The 14,492-nt window shown below is 48.3% G+C and overlaps 6 protein-coding genes across 6 annotated transcripts in view; 5 read left to right on the top strand and 1 right to left on the bottom strand.

Annotated features, from left to right (window-relative positions):
• LOC139274072 (zinc finger protein ZFP2-like) overlaps positions 1–1,124 on the top strand; it is a 73,933-nt gene extending 72,809 nt beyond the window's left edge. Inside the window, exon 6 of the mRNA XM_070891123.1 lies at positions 914–1,124. Within this exon, the coding sequence (XP_070747224.1) occupies positions 914–1,124 (211 nt within the window). The remainder of the gene's footprint in view (positions 1–913) is intronic.
• A 2,441-nt stretch (positions 1,125–3,565) lies between these two features.
• LOC139274073 (histone H1-like) lies at positions 3,566–7,218 on the top strand. Its single transcript, XM_070891124.1, has 2 exons — positions 3,566–3,994; positions 7,066–7,218. The coding sequence occupies exons 1-2, from the start codon at positions 3,566–3,568 to the stop codon at positions 7,216–7,218; spliced, it is 582 nt and encodes a 193-aa protein (XP_070747225.1).
• Positions 7,219–7,943: 725 nt separating this feature from the next.
• Positions 7,944–8,315, bottom strand: LOC139273465 (histone H2A type 2-C-like; the record flags this gene model as incomplete). Its single annotated transcript, XM_070890370.1, has 1 exon — positions 7,944–8,315. A coding segment is annotated over exon 1 (372 nt), but the record flags the coding sequence as incomplete, so codon positions are not given.
• Positions 8,316–10,264: 1,949 nt separating this feature from the next.
• On the top strand, positions 10,265–10,624 carry LOC139273470 (histone H2B 1.2-like). The gene has a single exon (XM_070890375.1). The coding sequence runs from the start codon at positions 10,265–10,267 to the stop codon at positions 10,622–10,624; it is 360 nt and encodes a 119-aa protein (XP_070746476.1).
• A 1,040-nt stretch (positions 10,625–11,664) lies between these two features.
• Positions 11,665–12,051, top strand: LOC139274074 (histone H2A type 2-A-like). Its single transcript, XM_070891125.1, has one exon. It carries the CDS (start codon positions 11,665–11,667, stop codon positions 12,049–12,051), a length of 387 nt encoding a protein of 128 aa, XP_070747226.1.
• Positions 12,052–13,595: 1,544 nt separating this feature from the next.
• On the top strand, positions 13,596–13,973 carry LOC139273460 (histone H2B 1.2-like). The gene has a single exon (XM_070890366.1). It carries the CDS (start codon positions 13,596–13,598, stop codon positions 13,971–13,973), a length of 378 nt encoding a protein of 125 aa, XP_070746467.1.
• Positions 13,974–14,492: the final 519 nt, after the last annotated feature.

Raw genomic sequence — 14,492 nt, forward strand, 5'->3', positions numbered from 1 at the left:
CATCTAACCTTCTGACACTCCAGTGAGTTCACACTGGGGAGAGGCCGCTCTCCTGCCCCAACAATCACATCCAGGACTGAACCATGTTCATTCTGACAGTTGGGGTTTGTTTCTGCTGATAACCCCAATAACTGGGCTGGATTTTGTTTCAAACACAATGTGTCATGTCCTTGACATCTCCAAGGTAAGAGGAGACTAATTGGTGTCCTGTTACAGACTGTTCCATTTTTGGATCTTTTCTCCTTTTTAACTCTAGATCATTTCAGTTCTCATATCTTTCATTTCTCTCATGGACAAGTCCCAGATCTCCATACCTTTTAGAGTGCCTCTCCTAGCCTTGGTATCCAGGGATGGTATCGGTAACACGCCTGGGGTCACTAAACACAAAACCCAGTCTGTTAATCACTTCCAGCTACTGGACTTAGCGTGTGCCCCACAGCATCTCTCTCACTTTCGATGTGTGGATAGAGAATCATGCCTGCAAACCTAGTTTTCAATTTAAATCCACTCAGCAAATGTACTCAACAAAAGTAAACACATCACGGCCCAATAATCCAGCTCTATATTTGCAGGTGAAAGTCTGTTATCTAACTCCTTGAGTGGACAAAATAAATAACGATCCCAAATGGAAGAACCCCTTGAATTCTTTGTCAATAGTTTTCCAATCCTGACTGGTTTCTTCCTTACTTTTTAAAAAATTCCTGGTATGTGGGCAGCACTGGCAAGGCCATCATTTATTGCCCATACCTAACTGTCCTTGAGAAGGTGATGGTGAGCCACTTTCTTGAACGGTTGCAGTCCAGAAAAGCAGTATATAGCCGAGACAGGGAGGATTTACAGACGGGAAGCTTAAACCAAACATCCCATCAACATCTAACAGTCAATGTATTCATTGGAACCTGTATTTCATCAGCCATTGGATATTGAACCTGGAGAAACATGAGGACACCGCCACCATGGAGAAACCATGGAAATGGGAGTGTGGGAATGAGTTCAGTTCCTCATCCCAGCTGGAAACTCATCGATACTGGGAGAGGCTGATTATCTGCTCCCTGTCTGGCAGGATTCAGTCGGTCATTAAATCCCATCTGAAAACTGAGTTCCCACAACATTCTAAAAGATGAATCTACAAGATGACAGGACAGAAAATTCTATTATATGACAGGGTCCACTTCAACCATCCAGGGCAGTGAGTCCCTGTAATATTGGATTTTAACCTGTGGGAAATATTCTGATGTGTTATTGTCACGGGGCAAAGCAGCATTGTTACTTTAACATCAATTTAGTCAAACTCAATGGGCAATCCGATCTCCAAATGGAAATGTCTCCTTAAAGCTGATAGTGTGGCCAGTTCTGCAGCTCATTTCTCTCTGTGAGTGAGTCAGAATAAGAAGCTTTAATAACAGCCGATGTTTTACAAAGAGAGACTGGACCAAAGGACATTGGTGGAATTTAATGGGCTACAGGAGGCTATTTTTAACAGAAGGAAAGCTGGTCACAGCACACAGACAGTTTAACAGACTCCATGGTCCACTCTAACTCCCACCTTCTCTCTCACTATGAACATAGCTGCAGTAATTGCTCCTCTGACCTTTCCTCTCTTGTTCCTCCTACACCCCTAAAACATGGCCCTACACAATCTCCCTCCCTCCACATCCTCACTGTGCTGGAATCCACACCAGTCTCCAAATCTGCTCCTTGTTCTCTCCCTGGATCCTGAAACTACTGAACTCGGTCTGTCCCTCCTGAAGTTTACAGACTCTAAACCTGAAGCTTGGTGTCCCTCACTCCCTAGTACTTGACTTACCTCCCCTTCTCTCCTTTTTCCCCCTTGGTCGTGTTCCACACTCTGGGCCTTGGGCCTTCCCTGGGGATTCTCAGTATGAACAGGGGGAATGTGTGTTGAGACAGGATGTCCCAGCTCTCCACCTTTAAAGGGACAAGGACAGGACCCACTGGGCTGAATGGCCCTGCTTTATGACATCACTGTAGTGCCCAGCAACCAACCTCCCTGAGCCCTGCGCATTATGGACTGGTTTTAGCTCAGTGCTGTGACAGGAAGGGAAACAGCAGGATTCAACCCGTGTGGAGCCCAGGATTAATGGGGAGAGGTACAGGATCAATTTATACCTTATTGAGTAAGAAATGTCATTGTCCCGAACACTCTCTGTCCCTCAGTATCTCTGTTGTGGAGCAGCTGTTGGGTTTATGTTACCCTCTTTCGGTGAATTTTTGTGCTCATCGAGGTGATGGATCTCAGTAAAGTTCCCTCGACACTGCCCTGGGAGTATTTGATGGGACATTGTAGAGGGAGCTTTACTCTGTATCTAACACATGTTGTACCTGCCCTGGGAGTGTTTGATGGGACAGTGTAGAGGGCGCTTTAATCTGGATCGAACCCCGTGCTGTACCTGCATTGGGAGTGTTTGATGGGACAATGTAGAGGGAGCTTTACTCTACGTCTAATCCGTGCTGAACCTGAAATAATAACTTTTATTTATATAGCGCCTTTAACGTAGTAAAACATCCCAAGGTGCTTCACAACAATTTTACAGCATGTTGGATATTGACCATTGAGGGAAAGAGAGAAAAAGCATGAGAAGGAAGTATAAAAAGAGGTAAATGGCTCGGGTCCAAAGCGCCACAGACATGTTCACCAGTTACTGTTATATGTCCCTCATTTTCGGAGGAGAGAGAGAGAGACAGAGAGGGTGGAGGGGCGGTGAACTCATAATTTCTATTTTCACGTTAATCAAACATATTTCTGCGTGCGAACAATGTAATAACTTAACAGCATATATGGGTTAAGCCACCCCTGCTGTGATTGGCTCCTGCCCCTGAATCTGGGGAACAGACACTGAGAAGCGCCGGCCTCGGAGTGTTTAACACTTACTGAGCTGGGAAACTACAACTAACCCCGAGAATCGGCAGCACAGGCTGAGCGGAGAGGTAACCCTGTGCTGGGAGCTGTAAATCTGGGACAGTTTGTGCTGTGAATGTGCAGATGTGAACATTGTGTGAGCGAGAGTGTGTTAAAGGGGCGGGCCGGTGAGATTAATGTCACTGTGTTTGTGTGTCCGTCTCATCGCCGGATTCCAGAGTCCCTCTTGTGTAAAATTCAAAGATTTTCCTGTCACAGGATCGCCCTGCTGCCCTGCTCAGGTCTAAAGTGGGAATTAAACGTTAAGTTTGATGTGATTTCAAATTTCAATCGAAAAACGAAGAAAATGTCCGCGATCGGGTGAGAGAGCGCGATCAGTGCAGCAATGAAACGGGTTTAAATCCAAATTGTTGCCTTCAATTCGGAGGAAGCTTTCTCGACAACAAACATCCCGGTCTTCGGGACAGAAAGAGGCGAGTCTGGGAATCTGGAGGGCCCGGGTTGAATTGGAATCGGACAGTTAATGAGGAGAGAGAAACACAGAGAGGCTGGAGGGGCGGTGAGCTGACAACAGGATGGCTCCGCCCCGTCCGCTCGCTGCCTTTAAGTTGCTCTGTGCCGCAGCCTCCCGTTTCATTTCTGACCGAGCTCTGACTGTCAGAGAGATTTTCCAGAGTCGCGGACATGACTGACACTGCAGCCGCCGAAACAGCTCCTCCTGCAGCCGCCGCTCAAACTAAGGCTCCCAGCAAGAAGAAGAAGGCAGCTCCCCGCTCCAAGCCAGCCGGTCCCACGTTGGGCGAACAGATCCTCAAGGTTGTGGCCGATGGCAGCGATCGCAAGGGGATGTCCCTGGCCGCGATAAAGAAGGCTCTGGCGGCCAAAGGCGTGGATGTGGAGAAGCGCGGGTCCCAGATCAGGTTCAGTATCAAGAGGAATGTGACAAATGGCTTCCTGGTGCAGACGAAGGGCACGGGCGCCTCGGGCTCCTTCAAAGTCGCTAAGAAGGAAAACCAGGGGAAAGTGGGAAGGAAGGTGAAGAAACCAGCAGCCAAGAAATCTCCAGCCAAGAAACCAGCAGCCAAGAAACCAGCAGCCAAGAAATCTCCGACCAAGAAACCAGCAGCCAAGAAATCTCCGACCAAGAAACCAGCAGCCAAGAAATCTCCGGCCAAGAAACCAGCAGCCAAGAAATCTCCGGCCAAGAAAACGAACACCAAGAAGGCGCCAACAGTAAAAAAGACAGCGAAAGCTGCGGCTGGGAAGAAGGCGGCAGCGGCGAAGCCCAAGAGCCCCAAGAAGACCTCGGGCGCAAAGGTGAAGGTGGCCAAAAAGGTGGAAAAACCGAGGGCCAAGGCCAAATCAGCAAAACCCAAGAAAGCAGCGCTCAAAAAGTAAATAAAAAGTTCAACTTGTAAACATCTGAACCGAAAGGCTCTTCTCAGAGCCACCGACGCCTCTCAGAAAAGAGTTGATCCCCGAATCAAATGATCCCTGTCCCGGGGCCGGGCTCAGATTTCAGACAAATCATTGAACATGAAGCCAGGATCCCTGGTGACTCGCTGACATTGGCTGCACTCACCCCTCCCCCAGTGTCTGCAATAAAACACAGAGAATGGGATGTCCGGCCCGGGCCTCACTGTAACTGGGGATGTGTTCGGCTCCAGTCTCAGTTCCTGGTCATTGTCATTTTCAGGGGGAGAGTCTGTGAGACGGTGATACTGGCGGAGATACCCCGCCTCACAACTCAAACCCCAAACACCACATTCTCCAAATCAGCTGGAATAAGGTGTTTGTAAACTGCTGAACCCGTCTGTGAGAGGAAGTGTGGGGAGATGGAACAAGGTCTGAGATTGACAGGGAAGGGGCTGTATGTCGGCGAGAATATTCGCGATTGTTAATTGTAACGGGACCTTATTTAAAAGCTTCAGGTTCCTGGAAGCTTTGAATATAAATTCCGAGTCTGTTTTGGTTCTATTGTCGGAAAACGGTTTGAAATTGGCGGCTGCAGAAAGCTGGAGGCGGAGCTGGAAGATCAGAGGCCGCTCTCTGCTCTGTCTGTCAATCTTGACTATCTCCTCCCCTTCCCGCCTCTCTCACTCTGCGCTTTCTCAGTCAGGTCGGCTCCGGCTCTATAAAAAGGAACCGGCAGTAGTTACTTCTCATTCAGCAGCTGTTTGAGTGAAGAGTCGTTGTCATGTCTGGTCGAGGTAAAGGAGGCAAAGGACTGGGTAAAGGTGGAGCCAAGCGGCACCGTAAAGTGCTCCGTGATAATATCCAGGGCATCACCAAACCAGCAATCCGCCGCCTGGCTCGTCGTGGCGGTGTCAAGCGGATCTCGGGCCTGATCTACGAGGAGACCCGCGGGGTGCTGAAGGTTTTTTTGGAGAATGTGATCAGGGATGCAGTCACCTACACTGAGCACGCCAAGCGCAAGACGGTCACTGCCATGGATGTGGTGTACGCTCTGAAACGTCAGGGCCGCACTCTCTATGGATTCGGCGGCTGAATAACTCGACCCTTTTCCCCCAAACACAACACAAAGGCTCTTCTAAGAGCCACCCACCGGCACACAGAGAGAGCAGCGACCTGGGGATCGGAGCGCGGACAGTTTGGTTGGGAAATGGTTTCGGCTGTTTAATTAATGGAAAGAAAGGTTTGGATTTATATAACGCCTTTCACGAACACCGAACGTCTCAAGACATAGAAACAGAAAATAGGTGCAGGAGTAGAATAGGCCATTCGGCCCTTCGAGCCTGCACCGCCATTCAACAAGATCACAGCTGATCAACCACTCCAGCACCTCCATTCCCCGACCCCCGCCCCCCCCCCCTCAGCCGCAAGGACCACATCCAACTCCCTCCCGAACACATCCAATGAACAAGACCAATGAAGTACTTTTGGAGTGTAGTCGCTGTAGGAATATGGGAATTATTAAATATTTTACAACTATTGTAAATATGAGAGATCAAAAACTCCGGCTGACAGTCACAACTACCGGGCAGGATACACAGTCCCAGATATTACAGTCTCCCCTCACAGATAATTCCTGTCATGTGCGGTTTCTGTGTGAGAATCGGTTAAATGGGACGGCACTGGCGGGATCTTTATGTTTACAGGAAGCAGTGACCGGGGATTTATTCCCGCCCGGTACAGACGGATCAGGGAATGGAACAGAATTCAAACCGGAATGTGACAGAATGGGATTGGTGACTTATAATGGGGCACAATCGCCGTTATAAAGAGCGGGATTCTTAAATTGCTGGCGGGAAATTAGATTTTATTTAATCTCTGTTGGTTGATATTCTGAAATCGGCGGGCTTTTTGAAATTGACCAACTGTCAGTTTCAGTTCAGCCAATCAGGATCCAGTATTCTCCGCCCTTCATTTTCATTCTCGGTGCTTGGTTCAAACTTGATTGGCGGTCAGGCTGCAGCCAATCACAGCCCCGGGGCGGACCCTCACGCACTTTAAAAGGAGGCACAAGAGGAGGCTCTGCATTACCAGTCCCTGTGTCGAGATCCGTTCAGAAAATGGCCAGGACCAAGCAGACAGCGCGCAAATCCACCGGAGGGAAAGCTCCTCGCAAACAGCTGGCCACCAAAGCGGCCCGGAAGAGTGCTCCGGCCACGGGCGGAGTGAAGAAGCCTCATCGCTACCGACCCGGCACCGTGGCTCTGAGGGAGATCCGCCGCTACCAGAAATCCACCGAGTTGCTGATCCGCAAACTGCCCTTCCAGCGCCTGGTGCGGGAGATCGCTCAGGACTTCAAGACCGACCTGCGCTTCCAGAGCTCCGCCGTCATGGCCCTGCAGGAGGCCAGCGAGGCTTACCTAGTGGGGCTCTTTGAGGACACCAACCTGTGCGCCATCCACGCCAAGCGAGTCACCATCATGCCCAAAGACATCCAGTTGGCCCGCCGCATCCGCGGGGAGCGGGCCTAGACTCCCCCTGCCTCGGCTCGAAGCTTCAGCACCAAGAGAAACAACGGCTCTTTTCAGAGCCACCAAATCAGCAAAGGAAAGAGCTGCGATCTCCTGTAACGAGAGCTTCGTGTTGTTCATTAACCCACTGTAGGGACGGGCAGAGGGTGTGGGACTGATTACTGATCGTGTATTTATATACCAGCTCGGTTCACATGGGAGTTATTGACGATTAACTGATGAGCCCTTTAATATTTTCAGAAACTGACATCGACTTTGCGTCGCTCTGACCTCGAGTTCCCCGGGGCAGAGCACAGATTTCCCCATTCGGTGTTGTCGGAGAATGGGGGCAGGCAGATCTGGGAAGCACTGCAATGGACCCGGATCCTGTATGTGTTGTGCATCGCTCGCTGATGCAGTGCGGTCGAAACTGACTGGCTTAGCAGAGAAGCCCGGAGCTCCCGAGAACAAAACCAGCATTCAAAATATCTCAAACCAGACCAGAATTAAACTAGGCCCTTTTATTACTACATTAATTTATCATCGCCGACTCTCTCGTTTTCAGACAGATTAAAGAATATTTAAAGAACCGGTGGCGGTATTTATACAATTGTTGAGTGACAACTGTAGTTCAATTATTCGCTGTTAACGGGAAGAGTATGTGTGAGCAGAGAACCGTAATGCAGAGACCGTGAACTGAAAACTCCCGCATACGGATAAGGGGTAAGCCATTTAGGACTGAGATGAGGAGAAACTTATTCACTCAAGAGTTGTTAACCTGTGGAATTCCCTACCGCAGAGAGTTGTTGATGCCAGTTCGTTAGATATATTCAAGAGGGAGTTAGATGTGGCCCTTATGGCTAAAGGGATATTGAGAGAAAGCAGAAAAGGGGTACTGAGGGAATAATCAGCCATGATCTTATTGAATGGTGGTGCAGGCTCGAAGGGCCGAATGGCCTACTCCTGCACCTATTTTCTATGTTTACAGGTCTAAAACAGGCCAATCTATCCGGCACATGAATTAAAGGGCTCTGACTCCATTAAGACAGTAAGCAGCCCTTTCACAGATACTGTGGGTGGCTCTGAAAAGAGCCTTTGGGTTATTAGATTAAATCTTGTCCGCTTTACTTGGTCTTGGATGAAGTGGTGGTTTTCTTGGGCAGCAGCACAGCCTGGATATTCGGCAGCACCCCGCCCTGAGCGATGGTCACCTTTCCCAGCAGCTTGTTGAGTTCCTCGTCGTTGCGGACGGCCAGCTGCAGGTGTCTGGGGATGATGCGGGTCTTCTTGTTGTCGCGGGCCGCGTTGCCGGCCAGCTCCAGGATTTCAGCGGTCAGATACTCGAGCACAGCAGCCATGTAGACCGGGGCTCCGGCACCCACACGCTCAGCGTAGTTCCCCTTTCGCAGGAGCCTGTGAACACGGCCCACAGGGAACTGCAGTCCGGCCCGGGAGGAACGAGACTTGGCCTTGGCCCGAGCTTTACCACTGGTTTTTCCTCTTCCAGACATTTTCACGATCCACAAGTTCAGACAAACAATGAGAAACTCATCCCACATCTGCCCTTCTTATACATTCTGGAGGGATGCAGGGAGCGAACTTGTGATTGGTCACTCTGAAGTGGATTTCATTGGTCTTTTCCGCTGACCAATCACCGTCTGTTAAGCCCGCCAATGAAAAGAGGGCGAAAATTACTGTTCGACTTTCAACGAAACTCTTTTAGCGTCTACCTGCAAAACATAAACATTAAACCGTGCCACCCGACCTGGGTGACACACCAGACATTTACAAGGCCCTTTTTTTCCCTTTTTTTTTTGTTTTTTTTTTGTGTTTTTCTTTTTTTTTTTGTTTTTTTTTTGGGCACTGAAATCACAATTTTTCCGGTGCCCCCTATAAAAGGGAAGGGGACACTAAAAGCACCGGCAATTAAAACAAATTAAGCTTTAAAACGTAAAATCAAATTAAAATTTGGTTGCCGGGCGTGATGATGCACTCCAGTCCCTCCGGTGCCCACCTCTCGCGGAAGGCCGCGAGCGTACCCGACTTTCAACGAATCTTCAATTTCAAAAACCCCGCCAATTTTTACAATGCGGATTATGTTAATAAATTCACCATTAGCCAAAGATTTCCAAACACTTTTTATTTCCTTTTGCCGTATTCCATATTACCTTCCAAATTCCAGGATGTTACAATCAGGTTTAAATTCGGGTTCAGTTTCAAACGTTCTGTAACGGGACATATTCCAGCTCAATCTTTGTACAATTTGGGAATCACAGACCATGGATCGATCCTCCGCACAGGCGGGAGTGAGACCAGAACTGGGAGTTCTTCTGTGAAAAGAGAAGAGGGACACAGGGTTCAAACTCCCTGTTCTGGTCTCTGTAAGAACTCCCAGTCTGGGCCGTTGCATTCGGAATCTCGGATTAATAAGCGGGTTGACCCGAACTAGAATTTTTTTTATATTGTAAAGGGCTTGAGAGAGAATGAGGTGACTAAAGTCTGAGTTTCACCTCCTAAAACAAGATCATAATTCATTGGCAGGTGGCCAGGGACAGTGTGTGCAGTTTACTGGGAGGGAAATTCATCAGAGAAGCTAAGGTTGAACCGGACAGTAAAACCGCTTGTCTGAGAATTCAAATCTAAATCTACAGCTGGAACTTTAAATGTTGTCAAACACTTGCTCAGGAAATAACTACAGTAAATTGAGTTAAAAGGGTGATGTGTTTGTGCAGCTCTTTCAGCACCTTGTCAATTGCGTTCTGGAAGTCCAAATACACCACATCCACTGCTTCCCCATTATCCACCCTGTTCCTGGCATCCTCAAAGAATTCCAGCAAATTTGTCAAACATGACTTTCCCCTTCATAAATCCATGCTGTTACATCCATGTTACAGCAGTGACAGATAAGAAAGGTGTTGAATTAAACGATGGGAGGAAGGCAGCATCAGGGCGGAAGGACAGTGAGGGTCCCTTGCCCTCATAGAAGGACTCCCAAGTCCTGATCAGAAGTGACCCTCAGGCAATCTCAGTTACAAACCGGTCAATGTCTCGAACATGCAGAAATGTAGATCGACAAACACAGCTGTTCAGATTATTGAATGTATATATAGAAAAAAACGTGAATGAACCTTCCACATAAGTCCGGCCGTCATTAACCATTTTTGCCTGAGAGCAGAATAGAAACATAAAGAACGGAGTATAAATCGGGAGGGGATGTAATTGATGACCGAATTCAAGAATTTGAGATTGTGGCGAGCAATAAATCTGATTGGATGTTTAAAGAGACCAATCAGAGAGATACAGAACAATGGAAATTGACACGCAGCCAATGAACCAATCACAGCCATTGCCTTCACCCATCCCTCATTAACATAAGGTTGTGGGCGGAGTGTGAGGCTGTCTATATAATGCGAGCCCGGAGCAAAATTTCCTTCATTTCTGTGCTTAACTGAACAAGGCGATGCCTGAGGAAAAGAAACCAGCTTCGAAAAAGGGTGCCAAGAAAGTAATCAAGAAAGCACCACCAAAGGGCGGCAAGAAGCGCCGAAAGTCGAGGAAGGAGAGTTATGCTATCTACATCTACAAAGTGATGAAGCAGGTTCACCCCGACACCGGCATCTCCTCCAAGGCCATGGGCATCATGAACTCGTTTGTGAACGATATTTTCGAGCGCATTGCGGGTGAGGCTTCCCGCCTGGCCCATTACAACAAGCGCCGCACCATCAGTTCCCGGGAGATCCAGACCGCCGTGCGCCTGCTGCTGCCCGGGGAGCTGGCCAAGCACGCCGTGTCGGAAGGGACAAAGGCGGTGACCAAATAAACCAGCTCCAAGTAAAACTCCACGTTGTCCTGACAGAACAAACCCCAAACACAACGGCTCTTTTAAGAGCCACCCACAACATCATTGAAAGAGCTGCACAATCACATCTCCCTTTAGACTGAATTTACTGTAGTTATTTCCCGAACAAGTGTGTGTGAGAACCTTTGTAGTTCCAGCTGTCGATTTAGTTTTGAATTCTCATAAAAAGCTTCACTGACCGGCTTGACCTTGGCGTCGCTGGAATTTGCTGCAGTGAGTAAACTACAAACACGGTCCCTGGTCGCTTTCCCTTTGTTCTCAGACCCGTTCATTCACAGCGCCTGCCGACGAATTTATTTTGGGGGGCGGGGAAACTCCGATTTCAGTCACATTCTCACTCAAGCCCTTTTTACATGTTTTTTTTATTCCGTTGCGTTCAGTCCGTTTATTAACTCGAGACTCCCCGCAGTGTAACAACCCAGAATGGGAGTTCTTAGAGACTAGAACAGGGGCAGTTTGAACACCCTGTCCCTCTTCTCTTTTTACAGAAGGACTCTCAGTTCTGGTCTCACTCCCACAGCAGCTCCTGTGAAAACAAGTTCACTTTTACAAAGATGGAGCTGGAATGTGTCTGGTTACATGATCAGTGGGGACTGAGTCCCGCCCGTTACAGACAGTTTGAAACTGAATCCAAATGTAATCCTGATTGTAACAGGCTGGAATTTGCAAGAGGAACATGGAATAAGACAAAAGGAAACAAAAAGTGTTTTGAAGTATTTGGCTAATGGTGAAGTTACTAACATAATCCGCAATTTTCACAATTATTGGCGGGATTTTTGAATTTAAAAAATCATGAGGTTCTGGCTGTTGGGAACCAGTAATTTCCGCCCTCCTTTCATTGGTGGACTAGACAGACTATGATTGGTCATCGGAAACAGCCAATGAAATCCACTTCAGAGTGACCAATCACAAGTTCGCTCCCTGCATCCCTCCAGAAGGTATAAGAAGGGCAGATGTGGGAAGAGTTTCTCATTCCTTGTCTGAACCTGCGGATTGTGGAAATGACTGGAAGAGGAAAAATCAGCGGTAAAGCTCGGGCCAAGGCAAAATCTCGCTCCTCCCGGGCCGGACTGCAGTTCCCTGTGGGCCGTGTTCACAGGCTCCTGCGAAAGGGGAACTACGCTGAGCGTGTGGGTGCCGGAGCCCCGGTCTACATGGCTGCTGTGCTCGAGTATCTGACCGCTGAAATCCTGGAGCTGGCCGGCAACGCGGCCCGCGACAACAAAAAGACCCGCATCATCCCCAGACACCTGCAGCTGGCCATCCGCAACGACGAGGAGCTCAACAAGCTGCTGGGAAAGGTGACCATCGCTCAGGGCGGGGTGCTGCCTAATATCCAGGCTGTGTTGCTGCCCAAGAAAACCACCACTTCGTCCAAGACCAAGTAAAGCAGACAAGATATAAACTAATAACCCAAAGGCTCTTTTCAGAGCCACCCACAGTATCTGTGAAAGGGCTGCTTACTGTATTAATGGAGACCTTGAGTTCAGGTACCAATAAATTGGTCTATTTCAGACCTGTATGCGGGAGTTTTCAGTTCCTGGTATCTGCATTATGGTTTTCTGCTCACACAAACTGTTCTAGTTAGCAACTAATAATTAAACTACAGTTGTCAGAGACTCAAAAATTGTATAAATACCGCAACCGGTTCCCTAAATATTATTTAATCTATCAATGAAAGCTGTATAAAGAAAGTCGGCGGTTATTAAAAGGGCCTAGTTTAATTCTGGTCTGGTTTGAGAGTTTGAATGCTGGTTCTGTTCCCAGGATCTCCGGTCGTTCCGGGCTGTGTATTTCTCTCCGAGGCCGGTTAGTTTAGGCCTACACTGAGCAGCCAAGCGCAAGACGGTCACTGCCATGGATGTGGTGTACACTCTGAAACGGCAGGGCCGCACTTTCTATGGATTCAACGCGACCCTCTCCCCCAAGCACAAAGCAAAGTCTCGACTAAGTGCCACCACCGCCTTACGGAGGGAGGGAAGGGGATGCAGGGAGGGAGATATAGTTCATTTACATTTTGTTCCGTATTGATATATATTTTTCGACAAGGTCTATATGTTTTAAATCAGCATATGCACGATGGACGGAATATCCTTTTATTTTCAGAATTATAGACATTTATCATAGAAGCTTACAACAGGGAATGAGGCCACTTCGGCCCATCGTGTCCGTGCCGGCCAACAAAAGGCTATCCAGCCGAATCCCACTTTCCAGCTCTAGGTCTGTAACCCTGCAAGTTACGGCACTTCAAGTGCACGTCCAAGTAGTTTTAAATGTGGTGAGGGTTTCTGCCTCTACCACCCTTTCAGGCAGTGAGTTTCAGACCGCAGCCACCCTCTGCGTGAAGATATTTCCCCTCTAAATCCTCTACCAATTACTTTAAATTTATGCCTCCTGTGCTAAGGGAAATAGGCCCTTTACGGCACAGAAGGTACGGAATATTCCAGGTGAAGGTAACACTGAAACAACTAATGTAGTTACAGCAGTGACAGATAAGAAAGGTGTTGAATTAAACGGTGGGAGGAAGGCAGCATCAGGGCGGAAGGACAGGGAGGGCCTTTTGCCCTCATAGAAGGACTCCCAAGTCCTGACCAGAAGTGACCCTCAGGCAATCTCGGTTACAAACCGGTCAATGTCTGTCGAACATCTAGATCGATGAAGAACAGAATGTGGCTCGGGAGGGGGTGGAACTGATGACCGAATTCAAGAATTTGAGATTGTGGCGAGCTGTAAATCTGATTGGATGTTTAAAGAGACCAATCAGAGAATTACAGAACAATAAAAATTGACAACGCTGCGAGTGAACCAATCACAATCGTTGTCTTCACCCATCCCTCATTAGCATAGGGCTGTGGGCCGAGTGTGGGGCTGCCTATATAATGCGAGCTCCGAGCTAAGTTTACGTCATGTCTGGGTCTGATTGAACAAGACGATGCCTGATGAGAAGAAATCAGTTACTGCCAAGAAAGGCGCTAAGAAAGTGATCAAGAAAACACCACCGAAGGGCGGTAAGAAACGCAGGAAGTCGAGGAAGGAGAGCTACTCCATCTACATCTACAAAGTGATTAAGCAGGTTCACCCCGACACCGGCATCTCCTCCAAGGCCATGGGCATCATGAACTCTTTTGTGAACGATATTTTTGAGCGCATCGCGGGTGAGGCTTCCCGCCTGGCCCATTACAACAAGCGATCCACCATCAGCTCCCGGGAGATCCAGACCGCCGTGCGCCTGCTGCTGCCCGGGGAGCTGGCCAAGCACGCCGTGTCGGAAGGGACAAAGGCGGTGACCAAGTACACCAGTTCCAAGTAAAACTCCACTCTGTCCTGACAGAATAAACCAGAAACACAACGGCTCTTTTAAGAGCCACCCAGAGATGGCTATCAGAGGGAGCGACAGAGAGACAGACACAGAATCAGTCTTAAACTCCCTAACTGTGTCTCCATATTACGCTCAATAATAGTATCACACATTCATGTATAGCACCACCGAAAGATAGGGAGACAGACACATTATCAATCTTACACTTGGTATCAGTGTCTCCATATTACGCTCAGTAACAGTGCCACACCGTCATGTATAGCAACAGAGAGAGAAACAGAAACAGTATCATAGAAACATAGAAAATAGGTGCAGGAGTAGGCCATTCGGCCCTTCAAGCCTGCACCACCATTCAATATGATCATGGCTGATCATGCAACTTCAGTACCCCATTCCTGCTTTCTCTCCATACCCCTTGATCCCTTTCGCCGTAAGGGCCATATCTAACTCCCTTTTGAATATATCTAACGAACTGGCCTCAACAACTTTCTGTGATAGAAAATTCCACAG

The sequence above is a fragment of the Pristiophorus japonicus genome, chromosome 9 (assembly GCF_044704955.1).
Source record: "Pristiophorus japonicus isolate sPriJap1 chromosome 9, sPriJap1.hap1, whole genome shotgun sequence".
NCBI lineage: Eukaryota > Metazoa > Chordata > Chondrichthyes > Pristiophoridae > Pristiophorus > Pristiophorus japonicus.

What these genes read in the sequence shown, in the direction of transcription:
- LOC139274073 (XM_070891124.1), top strand. Translation starts at nt 3,566, where the DNA reads ATGACTGACACTGCAGCCGCCGAAACAGCTCCTCCTGCAGCCGCCGCT. An exon ending in CAGCCAAGAAATCTCCGACC is followed by an intron (nt 3,995 to 7,065) that starts AAGAAACCAGCA and finishes TAATATTTTCAG; the next exon opens with AAACTGACATCGACTTTGCG.
- LOC139273470 (XM_070890375.1), top strand. Translation starts at nt 10,265, where the DNA reads ATGCCTGAGGAAAAGAAACCAGCTTCGAAAAAGGGTGCCAAGAAAGTA.
- LOC139274074 (XM_070891125.1), top strand. Translation starts at nt 11,665, where the DNA reads ATGACTGGAAGAGGAAAAATCAGCGGTAAAGCTCGGGCCAAGGCAAAA.
- LOC139273460 (XM_070890366.1), top strand. Translation starts at nt 13,596, where the DNA reads ATGCCTGATGAGAAGAAATCAGTTACTGCCAAGAAAGGCGCTAAGAAA.